The sequence below is a fragment of the Cynoglossus semilaevis genome, chromosome 13, assembly GCF_000523025.1.
Source record: "Cynoglossus semilaevis isolate Cse_v1.0 chromosome 13, Cse_v1.0, whole genome shotgun sequence".
NCBI lineage: Eukaryota > Metazoa > Chordata > Actinopteri > Pleuronectiformes > Cynoglossidae > Cynoglossus > Cynoglossus semilaevis.
The window spans coordinates 15705726-15720627 of NC_024319.1; the positions used below are offsets into that span (position 1 = coordinate 15705726).

Genomic DNA, 14902 nt, shown 5'->3' on the forward strand with positions numbered 1-14902 from the left:
ACCAGAGTAAATGAAGCCAGCCAGAGCCTGAGACCTGAGTGCTGCTGCTCTACATGAGAGGAGCTATAAAAATGCTCATTCTCAGCATCACATGTGTGGACAGTGTGTTTGATGCTGCACACACAATCCATCATGGCCCAGTTGTGTTATCTCTCCCAGATGTTCTAACAGTTTTCTGTTCAACCTTTTACTGTCTTCACAGAGGAGGCCGAGTGTGTCACAGGAGGAGACGTGTGTGGATACAGTAGGAGGGCAAATTCAGATTGAGTTTAAGTCTGTGTTTTCTGCAAAAATGTCAAAAGTGAACATCACAGAATAGAAAAGGAAAAAAGATTAAGAGTTCTGATGAAAAAAAAATGATGGAAACTCTGCTAATACAGTAAGTCCAGAAGCAGGTGGAACCCAAGTGCAGCACTAGAGAGGGAGCTCTTACTTTCAGGAAGTTTATTCATTGCTCAACCCCCTCAAGGTATGAACGACACAAAGACCAACAGGTCTGACAACGATGTAGACAGAGTGAGGGACAGAGGTATATTAACCCAGGGCACCAGGTGACACCAGTGAGGCTGATTAACAGACAACCACAGGTGAGTGTGATGACACTGATTAAGGCACACAGCATTAGGGGAGACAGACAGACAGACAGACAGACAGACAGACAGACAGACTGACCGACCGACCACTGCACAAACTTTTTGCCGTACTTGATGACCATTCTTTTTAAACAGGTAACTAATATCTAAACTAAAATAGTTTAGTTTCTGGTCCCTGTTAGTTTGTGGCACGGCCTTTGGTTTGTACTGGATTCTGTGGTTAAATAGAGAGTCAGGGCCTGTTATTCTGTTTAGAAATAAGAAATATAAGAGTAAAGAAGAAATTACCTCTGCAGGAAGTGATTGATAAATAAAATTGTATTTACACCGAGCACATAAAAGTTACCTCATTAATTATGGCTTTGAATGTGTTGCAGTTTTAATACAAGTTTTATATTAGAGATCTCTATGTAATTACATATATTTGTTTGCACAAATCTAAAGCTACAGCAAGGATCTGTCTGTCTGGGTTATTCTGTGGGCACTGATGACCCTATCCTCCCCACAAATTCAGTGGTGGCATTGCCTCAGGCTGCCAGACTGTGAGTAATACGGGAGCTCCAGAGAAACCCCGGCAGCCTCTCATCCCACACACTCTCTCTCACACACAGACACACACACCACACAGGCCTCTGTGAGGCCTCGACACACTGACGTCAGGCGGCTCATGGTTAGAGTGAGTGGGAGAGATGTCACACAGCTAAAAATGGATGAAGACAGCGTATGAAAGCATGCCAGATACCAAGGCTACACAAACAGTGGCCAGGGTTTATTTGGAGTGTTGCTCCACAGACAGTGTAGGAGGATTCAAAGGTCACTGGAGGCCTGTGTTAGTCTAACAACAATAACTGTTTGATATAAAGAACACCGTTTGGTAAATGTCTGAAATACAATCTTCTCTCGATGAATAGGCAGAGGATTGGGTCAGAGGTGGATTTAGGACAAGACGGACAGAAATGCGCTCCGATAAGGCTGCAGTGTGATCCTTGTCTGTGCCAACAATTCAAAAAGGTAAGCAATGGATCTACGTTAGCTTTAGTAAACAATAACCATTGCTTTAACGTCAACTTTGATCATTTATATAGAATTTATTTTTGGATTTGTAAAAATTACTCAAACTCCCAGAACTAGGCAGACCTTAATGGAATAACTGAGTGTTGTCTGTGTTGAATTTCTTCATTATATTGTCTGCATACACATATTGAAAACGGACTGTTGACTTCTGGTGCTCCATATTTGGTCCTGGTTTCCTGTCCTCCCTTGTTTGTGTCCACTCTGCATCTGTGGTGTTTGGAGGGGCCACTCCAGTGAAGTTCAGTGGTGTTTGTTTAAACCAAACCCTTTGAATTGGATTTCTATTTTTTACAAACCAGACTCTTACTGCTGCCTGGTGTGTCATCGCCTCAGCCTCACTGACTTCAGCACTACAAGATGTAATTACCCTAAAACGATGGAGATCTCACTCCACACCCACCCTCCCTCTGTTCTGGGGGAACAGAAGTCCTACTTTAGACCAACATGGAAAAGTACACCCAGTCCTATTAGGATGAGGCTTTTGGCGTCTGACAATTGGGGTAATGAGACAAAGAAAATGACAGAACAGTGAAACAAACATGTTCCACTGTGTATCTGTCTGTCTGTCTGAGGCCGACTCTCTCTCACTGTGTGTGACTTGAACTCTCCCTCACCACAAAGCGGTGACTGGGCCTCTCTGAGGCCAGACAGTGGGAAAGATGATGGTGTGACAGAGAAGTGGGATCATCACAGACCACATGTACCACAGGCCAACATGTCTGAGGCCCAGGCTTCATTTGTCAACATTTAGAGAGGGATGTGTGACTACAAGGGTGGTTATTTCAGGTGTCTCCCTTAGACGCTCAGACTCACCATGCTGACGGAGACGTGGTTTTCACTACTTCGTGGCAGACCACTGACACTAAAATACAGACTCCTGCGTACATTCAAATATGGAGAACCTTTAGTTTTTGACTATTGGACATCATATGTGCCCGCCTGTATCTGTGGTGTCCTCAGCAAAACGTCATGTGTTTTATTACACAGTCTGAGGATGACGCTGACAGGTCAGAGGTCAGAGGAGCCTTATTTTCACAACTTTAGTAAGGACTTTACATGTTGGAATTTTCTCCAGGTTCTTTTGTCTCTTCTCACAGTCTGAAATCACAAAGGATTAGATATTTTAACACTCCAAAGAATGTGAGTATAAAAGTATAGAAGTTTGTCTCCGTATGACCTTATGATAGACTGGTGGGCATTCTAGGGCAGGGTACTCCAGTATGTAGAGGGACACTGCCACCAGAAGGGTTCCAAGTTCAATAAACCCCCAAAAAACTGTATTACACTGTAATGCAAACGGGTAGTAATTCTTTCCTCATTCATTTATGAAAAACTAAAACATTTAAATAATTAAAAAAATAAAAATTTAAAACATATATATATATATATACACATATATATGTACATACATATATACATACAACAGCCCCCTCCTCTCAGTTGTGTTTCTTTCTCTTTGAAAAAGAAAAGAAAACTTGCTGAGGTTTGTCATCAGACCTCAGAGAATAAATCACCCAAACTGTGAGATAAAGATAGAAAGTTTGAGAAAAGGCATGAGGAAGAGGAACAATCTGTCACACTTAATCTGCATGTGTTTGGACTTCTGACCACATCCATTCCTTTTTAATAAACCAATTCATTCATCATAAAAACCAACAACTGCATCATCAAAGGCTCTTTGTGGTTATTTGTGACAACACAGAGAACAAACTCCCAGGTACCACTTTAAAGCTTATTTAGTTTTCCACATGACGCTGGGAATGTTGAGCTAATGTTGAGCAAAAACAATTTAAAAAAAGAGTTAAAAAAGAGTTTAATACTAATAAACTCAAATCTAAACTAAATCCACAGACTGCACAGTGGGTTAAACGCGGCTGTCGGTTCCTGTTTTACACTCATTCAGACTCAAAATAAATCCTTGAAAAGGATTAGGATTTAAAAAGCTACAACAAAACTTTTGTTGTGGGGGTGCTACTTCCGATGCGATGTGTAATGGTTTTAGCATCTTGCTAAATATATGACCTCGATTAATTATGCTAGTTTTAAAGGCAACCACTACCAAGATTTACTATATCGTACTGCTAAGAAAGACTAGCAATCTGGCCGAGATCCTTAGAAAACCTGGGTTGATGTTAACCAGATTCAGGTGTTGACATCCAATCTGACTGGAACCAGGTGTGGATGTTCAAGGCACACTGGAGACACAGCTGGTGAGGATATTGAATTAAGGCTGTAAAAGACTTGATGACAAAGGTAATGGCGTAAAGTGTTAAAATAGTAAACCTTATCTCCTTCAAGGGTGTACGATTCACTGCAGCCAATAGGGGCCACTGCTGTGTTTTTAGTGCTTTTGTTGTGCCTCTAAATTTGACCCAATATCATAAGTAGATCTACAAAATAAATGTTGTTGGTAGATCCCACCCCCCACCTCCCCACACACACTCATGTCAGGGGGGAGCCAAAGGTCGGCCTTAGACTAACATTTCTAAAGCTCTCAGACTGATGACACTAGGCCCTGGTTCTGACAGCCAGTCATAAAGAGTCAGTGACTTACAGATGATCCGGCTCCACAGTGAAGCACTGCTGAGTGTACATGGGTTGGGCTATAACTCGGCACAGAGGAGCCACTGTCTCAGGGTAGTAAGAAAGTTGGAATAATATATATGTTGGACGAGGGCCCGATCTTTAAGAAGGAGCTGGAGTGAAAACTTCAGACATCCTGCAGTATCTCCGTGATATCAAAGGCCCCCTAAAAAGTCTAAATTAAATCACTGTAATAGCCGAGAGGGGAGATTGGGAACAATAAGCTACATGAAATTAGATTTCCTCCAGTGATCAGGTTCCACGCTTTTACTTTCAAACAGCAACCATTTGTGAGTGGGAAAAGAGAAGGAGGTGAGGGAGGAGGGGAAACAGGAGGAAAAAGAACTGGTGGTACTTTCTGATTTGATCATGCTTTGAAATGTTAATGGGACTAAATTTGAATGTGATCCGTCTTCAAAATAAGCAGAGCTAAGGAACGGCATATTGTGATTGGAGGAGCCGGTGTTTATCCTGCGTTGGGGCTCCGTTCTCCGCTTCACAGAGGTTTTCTCTGGCGACTGCCCTCCAAGCCAGCTCAAATAAAATAGCCCCACGGTTCACAAGAAAACCTGAGCGAGTTTCTGTCACCCTGAGCACTTCAGCAGCCAAGCCCCCAAAACAGAATAGGAAAACATGGCAGCCCCCACAGGGCCCTGAGTCAACAGGCCTCCTTCCTCTGCTGGACGCCAGAAGCTGCTTTTCCAATCACAGGAAAAACTATCAGCAGCCGCTTGTGGACACGGTGCTTCTTATGAGAAAGCAGGGAGAGAAGAGGGACCAGAAAGCAATTCACACGTTTTATTGCGATGAGCAGGAATAGAAATTCCGACTTATTTTTAACAAAATGTGGAAAGTGTTCCTGCTGCACACTCACTCACACACACGTACGCTCTCTTACTATTTTTAAATCTCACCTTAGAAGACTCCTGTTTTCTTGATTTTCTCAGCCTCGGAATTCCACTGTTATTTGGCGTTTGTCTAGACACCGTATCGTAAACAACCCTACTACTATTAACTATGATTCTAATACCTGGTAGTTTTATTATGTACATTCTGGGGTTTAAAATACTGCCAGGCAGCACGTTCTTTTATTGTTAGGGAATTGCTACAAATACATTCCCACATTTTTACCAGTTCACTAACATAACAGGGATTTTAAGACCCACTGTTAATCACTCCTTCTGCCTTTGAAACTTGTTGGCCCATTCCATTACTGGATAGGTTACATTTTGGTGGCAGCTGTGTCATTCGGTGGTTACCAAAGCTCCCCTTTAAGACCAAATCAGTCAAAAGACAATAATAAAAATGCCTAATTATAAAAATACAACATGGAATTCTCTATAAAGCCTGAATTCAAGTCACTTGTGCCAGTGGTGTCTCCATCAGCTACAGTTAGTAATTTCTGGGATGTTTTAAGAACAAGGTCAGAACCAAGCTCCTTTAAAACCGGAGTCTCAGACTCAGATGAATCAATTTAAAACACACCTTAAGGGCAAAATAAAATTATTGTTTCTTGCATCCAGTAGCGGGACAGCTGTGGAAAGTTTGCAGGCCAGAAAGTGGCCCCAGGGCCAGTACTCTGAGTTGTCTCTTCTAAAACTGTTCTTTCAGTTTTTAGAGTTAAAAAGAAAGAAAAGATGGAGCTAAATCAAAAAGTGTTGCAAAACCTCCCAGTCAATGTTGGTGAAGGAGTTTATATTAATATTCATAATATCAGCTGAGTTTCCCAACATGCTATTGTCTGACACAATAGTTTTAGTTCTTTTTAAATGGTAGATAAAGTCCACAGATTACATACTGTATTGATCTGATTTAGAAATAAATTGATAATAATTCATTTTCTCCACAGTCCATATATTCAGATGTAGGCGTGGTCTTGTAATGGTTCAAATACATGTCTGGAAATGCTGTGTTGATTCCAAAGGAGTGTCTTTGAGTACAACGGTGGTCTAAATACTGCGTTAACTGACTCAAAACATTTTCTAGTGGTCATTAAGACGTAACTAAATAATATTGTTTCGATGAGACAAACTACAACAGCTTTTATGAGTTCTATTTGGCAGACTGCCCTGGAGATGGTGAGGAGGGTAGGGGCCAGAGGGAGTGTAATTTTAGAAGAGGGGTTTAGTTCTGGAGACGAGCCAGGACAGAGACTCCCAGTGGAGTTTGAGAGTCGCCTGCGGGCCTGAGCAGCTTAAATGTTTTTGCGTCTTTCTATCAAAGTGCTGCGTATGCTGCTTCTTGACAGCATTAGAGAGAACCCGAAAAACAAGTGGGGCCCCTTTTTGAAGATCAGGGTGGTCCCTCAGCAGTGTTGGTTCTCATAGCTGAAGAGCTGATGTCAGCTGTTGTCTGATAGGGTGGTTCTTAAAAAGGATGCTGCAGCTTGTAGCTAGAAGAGAGTGAAATATAACCAAATGAAACATGGAAAAAAGGGCATTATATTTGCAGTAACTGTAACTTTAGTGGTATCGGAGTGATGAAGGAACACTGAGACTGTCGCTAATGTATGGTTGGAGACATAAACACTGTCTCAAAGACCACAGGCTGAGCTGGAGTTAAATATGCTCAACATTTTCCTGGAGGTTAACCAATATGGATAAGACTATGGACAAATAAGAGGTGCAATTAAAGCAAGTTTGAGTTGGTTTGGACAAGTGTGAGGAAAGTTGGTGGAGATATTGGACAAAAATGTAGAAGAACGGTTAGTGGACACGTCCCAAAAACCTTCATAGACGTGGAGATAATTGGTAACTGAAGGGCAGTCACAGAGAAGGAACAGTGGGTAAAACCCAGATCTCTATCTGTGTTTAACACAACATTCAAGAAACATAAAAGTGCATGTGCTGCGACAAAGTACTGCGTACTGTATTAAATACTCAGAAGGAGTTGGCATGATAATGAAATAGAAGTAATCCCACAGCTTGGTCTCACAAACTGAAAACAAAAAAACACATTTGTACAACATGTAAAACTGGATAATGGTGGTTCTAAGTAAGAGCCAACCCTCGTACACATCAAATCAAGAGGTTAAAGGTTTATTATGGGATGAACACGTGGTAACAACCTACCTCAAAGACGTCGTACAAGATGTTCCACATGTTACTGACTAGAGTACTGTTTCTTAAACACTGCATGTTCAGTTTGATAACAGGTAATGTTACTGTTCTTGTTTTTAAAAATGATGTATTTTAACATAATCCAACAAATAATCCCAAGTTTATCCACATGTTCAACCCCTGCTGTGCAGCAGTTACTGCTTTCCAAAGCTATTCATTGTTTTTCATGGCCTAAAATGAAACTTGTGGCACATATCCTGGTACAAAGCTGAGGGTCTGGTTACACGTACAGGTTCTTCACCATAGTTCCTGTCACTTAGGCCTGTCACAAAACCAAAATAATTTCAGGTTAAAACTGTTGACCTTTTGATGTTAAAAACTTTTACTTCAGCTGGAGCTTGTCTTGGATGATCTGAGGCTGCTGGAAGTTGAGGTAGTAGTTGGGATTGAAAGTTGGGCATCTGTAAAGTACTGCTCCAACACTAATCTCAAGTCTGGCTTGTCCTCCAGAGCCTCGTGCAACATCTTACTGCCGTTTTTATTCAGTCCTTTTAATTCCTTCAGTTTGATGTCCTTCTCTTCGAAGGTCTCTCCTTTGGTGTCGTTTGCTGCACGGATCTCTTTGCTCAGCCTCGAGCACTGTCTGGACGCCCTTTCAATTTTCTCGTGGAGTGAATTGAGTTCTCGGTTCATTTTACTGATAATCGATTCTTTGTACACAATCTTATCTTTCTCTGTCCGCTCCTGTAGCAACAGACTTTCTATGCTGCAGTTTATGTTCTCAATTGCCTTTTTGAGCTCTTCCACTTCACGTTTCCTGTTCTTGAGTCCATCAGCAGCTACACTTAGCTGCTTCTCCAGATTTACTTTCTCTCGGTATTCTGGAGACAGTTCTTTTTCTTTGTTGAGAGATTTGCGGAATATCGTGTTGCTGTTGCTGAACCTCAGGATGACATTCTCCAGGGCTTTGTTTTCCAGCTCTAACGTGCACACCGCAGAGTCCAGACAGTCTCCCTTGCGTCTGAGCTCCTCTTTTTCTTGTGCTATCTTTACGATAGAGTGGGCGTGCCACTTATCCTCCTCTCCCTCTGGAGCCTCGAAGGAAAATGTCATAATCTCACAACGTTTCTTTGTCACTTCAATTCTGACCAGTTTGTCATTCAGTTCAACCCTGATCCTCTGTCTCTCCTGCTCCAGAATCCTCAGCTTCTGGCTCTGGATCTCTCTGTAGACCTTGAGCTCCTCCTCCCGCTCCTTTATGTCCCTCTGCAGCTCGAGCTTCCTCTTCTCCAAAGACAGCACAAAATCAGCCTTGTTGTACAGCTGATCTCTCACACGTTTCACCTTCAGCTTTATGATGTTTTGCTCCACCATGCTGTCCTGCTTCTTGAGCCGCAGTTTCTTGAGGTCACTGTCACTTTTACGGTCAATCAGCATGAGCTCCTCTACCTTCTCATTGAGGGATCGTTTCAGAGGTCGGGACTTTTCTATTTCTTTCTTTAAAAACCGTATGTCGTCCTCCGATTGCTTTAGTGTCTGGCTCAACATAGTTGCTGTCTTCTGCTTTTCATCTACCATTTTGTTCAACTCAGCGATCTTGCTCAAGAAAATGTGTAGTTCTTCCAACTTAATGTCACCCTGCAGCCGCGCTAGTTTTCTGCTCAGGCAAATGATGTTGGACTCTTGCTCATTGACGTTCATCTGATGTTTAAGGAGTTCACGCTGAAGTTTTCGGAGCTCACTTTTTAAGCAGGTGATTGTGTATCTGCTCCGGGAAATGTTGGTAATAGAATCTTTCTCTTTGCTCTTTAGGCCATGCAGATGCTCTCTATTACGGGAGAGCTCCTGTACGACCTCATTTAGGTGGAGGTCCAGCTCCCTGATCTCCATCTCCTCTTCTTTTAGGAACTGCTCCATGTGCTCTGCTCTTTCCTCTTCAGTAAAAGTCGAGTGAGTTACATCTTGAAGTTTCTCTTCCAGTGCAGTATTTTGATCCTTGGCCTCCTCAATTTTCTTGTTGTTTTCCTGAACATTGTCCTTCATTTTGCCTATGTTGGACATCACAGTCTTGACACTGGTGTTTGCTTTGTCCAGTGTGCCTTTACAGCAATCGAGATCATGCTGCAGTGAGCTGCACTTGTTCTCCACGGTCTCCAAGTCCTGCCGTATTATTAACACCTGCTGTTGACTCAGAGTTACCTTCCTCTCAATCTGCTTGTTGTTTTTCTTCTGGGTTTCCAGGAATTGCATCCTCACTGTAATCGTGGCGTTCATTTCGCGGATGTTCTGCTTGGACTGCTCAAGTTGCTCTGCGCACTGCTGCATCTCTGCATCACGTTTCTGCATCTGCATGACTGTGTTTTCCCATTGTTTAATCAGCTGCTGCGTCTCCTGGTGGGCCTGCCACAAGATCTCTGCAGCCTTGTCCAAAGCAAGCTGTGTTGAAACTGTCTCTGCATACTTCTGCTCAAAGAGTTTGCGCTTTTCATTAGCTTCCAGGCTACTCTTTTCCATAGCCAGAGAGAGAGACTTGATCTTCTGTTCATCTTGTTGAGAATACTTGATGATGGCCATCGTTTCCTTATCTTTCCGTGCCGACTCCTCTAAAAAGGTATCCATTGCCTGCTGGTCCCAGTTCATCTGCTCTTTGAACTCCTCGAGCTTCTCTTTTGTCTTGAGGATGTTGCCACCCAAGTGTTTGCCCCGCTCTTCAAAATACTGGAGCTCCTTTTCCATTTTGGTAATATCCTGTGTCAAACGACTTGCCTCGCTGACTGCTAGGGCAGTGAGGTGGTTCTGCAAATCACGTTCTCTTTCTTTGGCTTTACACAAAGCATCAATGTGATCCAGCTCCTGTTTGCCATTTCTGAGAAATTCATTGATGAACTGCTTTTGAGATTTTGTGCTCTCATGTTTGTTTTTCAGTTGTGTGAGCTTTGTCTCTTTGATTCGAATCTCCTCTAGCAAAGCCTTGTTTTCAGCGTTAGGCTCGGGGATAGCAAAGCTCTCATCCCAGCCTATATTGCTTAAAACTGAATCAAAAACATTCGCCATCTTGTTCCGCAGCTTGACAAACCTTAAATCAGGCAACACATTACTTCATCAGCATAAACACCGATCAGCCGACGTGTTTATCTGAATCAGACGTTTGTGTACACTAGACACTTTGATGATGTCACGCCTTTAATGGCTGTGATTCACCAAATTTCAAAGTTCAGGTTGTTAGGGCAATTCTCATACAGCATTTGTACATCAATGGATCAAAAAGAAACAGCAGGTGGTAATGTGACATCATAAACATTAGAAAAGAACAAATCTCCCAGTAACAGACATGGTTTTCTTTTTTTTGTTTAACCTAAAAGTCAGGAGTGTAGATTACAGTGAGGACATCACATTTTCATCACAACTTTCTTTTTGAACTTTCAATTGCCATCATAACAGATGAAGTTTAACCAATAGACCACCACTAACTACCAACCCCTGGTCTGGTTATCGCTATTTTGACAAATTCGTTTTATATATATATATATTACATCTATTATATTATATCTATTTTACCAAAAATGATTTCTCCTACTCATGCCCCTACAATACAGCCTTGTTTCTTTTGAACCTTGAATAGTTTGTCTCCTGGCTTACATTTACTAATGTTTATTGACAATCATTTATAGTACTTCACTGTAAATAGAAGTGGTAGTAGGAAATACAGGGAAGAATGACCCTACACCTCCTGCCATACTATGCCTCACCCACTGATACACCAACCATCTTCATGTCCGTTGCTACGTCCACGAGGGCTCCAAAACGATCTCACTTTAATGTTCTAACTCTTGACAACCTTAACTGTCATCTCGTAGGCTTAACCTAAACCTGCTGCCTCTAATCCATCATCTCCAGCTCAGCCTCCTTCCTGTCTTCCAGAAAGTGTTACTTTTTCCAAGCCATACATCATAATGGGTTTAATGCTGCTTCTTAACAGCCAAATCCACTCCATTCTCTATGCATTCCCTTTTCTCCAGGCCCACCTATCAGTCACCCTTATCAATTGCATGACTAAACTCCTTCCCTCAGACTGTCATCTTCACTGAGAAGGAGGTGTGGTCAGGGAGCAATCTGCAGTCTCTCAACACATCTACTCCCTCGGCCGGGAATTCCGTCTGTACCCCAGCGACTTTGGAGCAGCTCCACGTGGAAAGTACTGTGCAGTGGAAATTGGCAGAAAAAAAACAACATTGAGACTTTGCAGTCTGCGACTTGTCCAGATTAGCATTCCTTCCCTCTGACACACAGAGGTACATCGACCATTGACCAACAGGGGAAGCACTTTGGAACACACTGAAGGGAATCCAAGGAACAATGGATGAAGAAGTGGCCTAAAAGCTAAGCCTTATTGCTTATTTATTTGTCAGTCCACATATTGTTTGTCAGTCAATTCTACCTATCAACTGTTGCCATGGTAACTTGAATCCATCCTTTCATCTGCAGACGTGGTGGTCAGTGCACACACTGGCTGATTACCATTTCAAGATAAAGGCACAAAAACTGGCTCAGTGTTGTTATATCCTCGAGTGTTACCTCGAGTGTTACTAACTGTAGATTTTTCCTTTATATCAACAGTAATGCATAAGGTTTTTGGTTTGTGTTTTGTGGGTTATAAGTCAGCTTTCCACAGATGCTGAGGAGACATATACTGTGGGATATACTGGATTAACAAAAATAAAGACTGAGCTGCCAGGCAGGAGAAAAAAGATGCCAATGTAGATAAACAGACGATATTGTAACAACAGAGGAAGTAAAAGATGGAGTGAGATAAAGGCAGATGAGAGCAGTAACAAGTAGCAGTTACTAAATCCTCGAATGCCTGAGTTGCTACACAGCACTGGCTCGGTGCAGGAGGAGGCGCAGAAATGAAGTGAGAGCTGAGCGATGAAGAGGAGGTTTCATTTTCATCAGTGAGGGGGTCAGGTAGGAGGGCTGCTGGCGGCTCAACAGTAGCATTCTTCCACACATAGCTGGAAGTAATCATTGAGTGAGAGGAGAACTGAACTCTGAGCTCCCCTCTGTTTGCTTTGGCTGCACCTCCCTTCTCTTCCTCCTGCCTCCACCTCCTCATCCAAAGACGCTGTTTGAGCCTTCCTTTCTATCCGGTGTCTCTTAGTATTGTTTCCTCATCAGAGTTAAGCTGATCCTCATAGTTTGTCTTTGCCAGACGGGAAGGTCAAAATATATTGTCAAAAGTTGGGTTCTTTTTATACTTAACTACATAAAATAACCTTTTTTTTTTTTTTGTAGATTTTTAGGGAGTTTTGGTGAAAGCATTAATCTTTTCAGATATTTGAAGAGTCTCAAATCAAATTTTCATTCCAATGGCCTAACTGGTAATATGAATGAATGAAGGCTGCATCACAGCTACCAGTTTATTTTTCCATTTCAAGGTCAAGGGTCAAGGTCAGCTTTATTGTCAATTGATCATTGATTTTATATGTGGGAGTGGTGACAGTAATATTGAGATGGCATTAAATGGACACTTCATTTGACTGACAATTAGAGTATATCTTGATGTAAATTCAAAGACGTACTCTCATTCATTCCTTTCGGGGTATCTTTCCTTTTTATTTACAGGTCTCCTGAACAAATGGTTGGTCACTTAATCACCTATTACCCATCTGAGTCCCAATATCAATGTTTGTGGATATTTGAGTTTAATATAATTATAATGAGGAATGTCATCACCAGTAAAATGATACATGGTCATATATGGTCCACACACATATGTATACATAAATAGAAAATATACTGTACATCTGTTACTTAAACATTAGGGAGAATCAGGAGGGAGTTTTTTGAGAATCCAGTTTCTCAGGAGCTCCATTTCAGACTTGGAGAGCTGGTGATACAGGCCAGAGAAGGAGTGGAAGGCCGTCCTCATTCCAGCCTTCTTCAGAAGCTCTGATGTATCTTCTCCCCACTGATGAAGCACCAGCTCATCGCTGGTGCCATGACACTGGAACAACTCAGGGAGGGACAGTCCCTCTTTAAGCCTGTTCTCCACAGCCTGGGATCCATGGAAAAACACGGACAGAACCATTTCGGGGTTAGGGTTTTTTCTTTTTGGTTTTGATTTGTTTTAGCTAAACTTCAGTTTATTCTGTGCTCCTTTCTTTTCGTCAACTTGATCCTGTTGTTGCATGAGTTTTGCATAATCTTTCAGTAAATGTTACCTGATATTTGAGAACATACTGACCTTTTTAGCAATTTTAGGTCTATTTTTCCCCCCATCATTTAGCTGCTTTTTTGTCAGGTTAGTTTAGCCATTGTAAAAATGATAAATTGTACATTTTTTTTCTCTCATTTAATAGGAAATCCTGATTTTTGTGTTACCTGAAAAGCAACAGAGCCCTTGTTAAGAAAACTGGACAGGGCAAAAACTCCTCCCACATCAGGGTGATACCGACATGCCAGGTGAAGTGCCATGGCTCCGCCCATCGAAAACCCACCTTAAAACAAGGGAAAGAAAAAACAGTTTTAAATAGAAGCTAACATATTTAGCCTTTCATAAGTAACGACAGCCTTTCTTTGAAATACTCTACAACACAATAGGATAAACAGAGCTCCGCAGTTCCACATCACCACTTTTTTCAGCATGGAATAAGAGGCCGTTCACGAGTCTGTCCTTAATCTCACACATCTGGGCACATCTGGGCACAGTGCACACATCTGGGAATGTGCACAAGTACCCATCATACTGTCAGAGAACAGAGGATTTGAGGCGAGTGAGAAAGAACCGGTGGAAGAATGAAGATGAGGTGGAATTGCTGGCTCCACGTGCAAGGAGCCAGCACCACTGAAATATATTGGACATACACTGAAACGCTGCTTTTTACTCTGGTTCCGTGGTATATTTTCTACCTTCCTGCTAATTGTTTCATCACTCTGACTCACTGTCGTTCTCTCTTTCTGTAATTCCTCAGCCTGGGATCAATAACGTAGATTTATCTATCCAGCTGACCCTTCATCAGAAGTGCAGAAAAGGTCATGATAAAAACCTCTGACTCAAATTTCGAGAGAAGATATTTGATATGATCTCATCACTAAAACATTTTTTAAAAAGAATTATTGGTTTGATAGATTCAGGTACTGTAATTGAACATTTTGTATGTTGTGATCCTTTGTAGAGGACAAAGCGACATTAAAGTGGTGTAAAAATGATTATTCTTAGTTCTTATCGTGGTTGGTTTAGAGCATTTGTGAAATACCACATTATATTTTTATAATGACTCTTGTCATTGTCAACATTAATAATAGCATTGCTGGTATGGATCTACACTACGAGTGCATGAGGTTCCCACACCTCTGCACATTCAAACACACTTAAAAACACTGCAGCCTGTGGCCTGCCTCTGCAAGAAACCTTTTCCATGGAAACTTCTGGCGCTTGTCAGTCCGTCAGCTGGGGAAATGGACTCTGGGTACATGGAGCAGTTTCCAGCACTGAGTATTTATAGTTAATGACAAAATGTTATGATTTAGTAAGATAATATTTCAGCAGTTTCCCAGGAGCATGTGTTTTTTCACTCACTTTGTCTGGAATTG

At 41.8% G+C, this 14902-nt stretch overlaps 2 protein-coding genes across 2 annotated transcripts in view; both read right to left on the reverse strand.

Annotated features, from left to right (window-relative positions):
• Positions 1 to 7696: 7696 nt before the first annotated feature.
• Positions 7697 to 10647, reverse strand: LOC103388745 (coiled-coil domain-containing protein 39-like). The gene has a single exon (XM_025061542.1). It carries the CDS (start codon positions 10361 to 10363, stop codon positions 7697 to 7699), a length of 2667 nt encoding a protein of 888 aa, XP_024917310.1. The 5' UTR covers positions 10364 to 10647.
• Positions 10648 to 12897: 2250 nt separating this feature from the next.
• The window catches only part of lyplal1 (lysophospholipase like 1), a 4224-nt gene continuing 2219 nt past the window's right edge, over positions 12898 to 14902 (reverse strand). Inside the window, exons 4-5 of the mRNA XM_017038167.2 lie at positions 13691 to 13806; positions 12898 to 13364 (exon numbers count right to left, since the gene is read on the reverse strand). Coding sequence (XP_016893656.1) covers positions 13128 to 13364; positions 13691 to 13806 — 353 coding nt within the window. The 3' untranslated portion in view covers positions 12898 to 13127. The remainder of the gene's footprint in view (positions 13365 to 13690; positions 13807 to 14902) is intronic.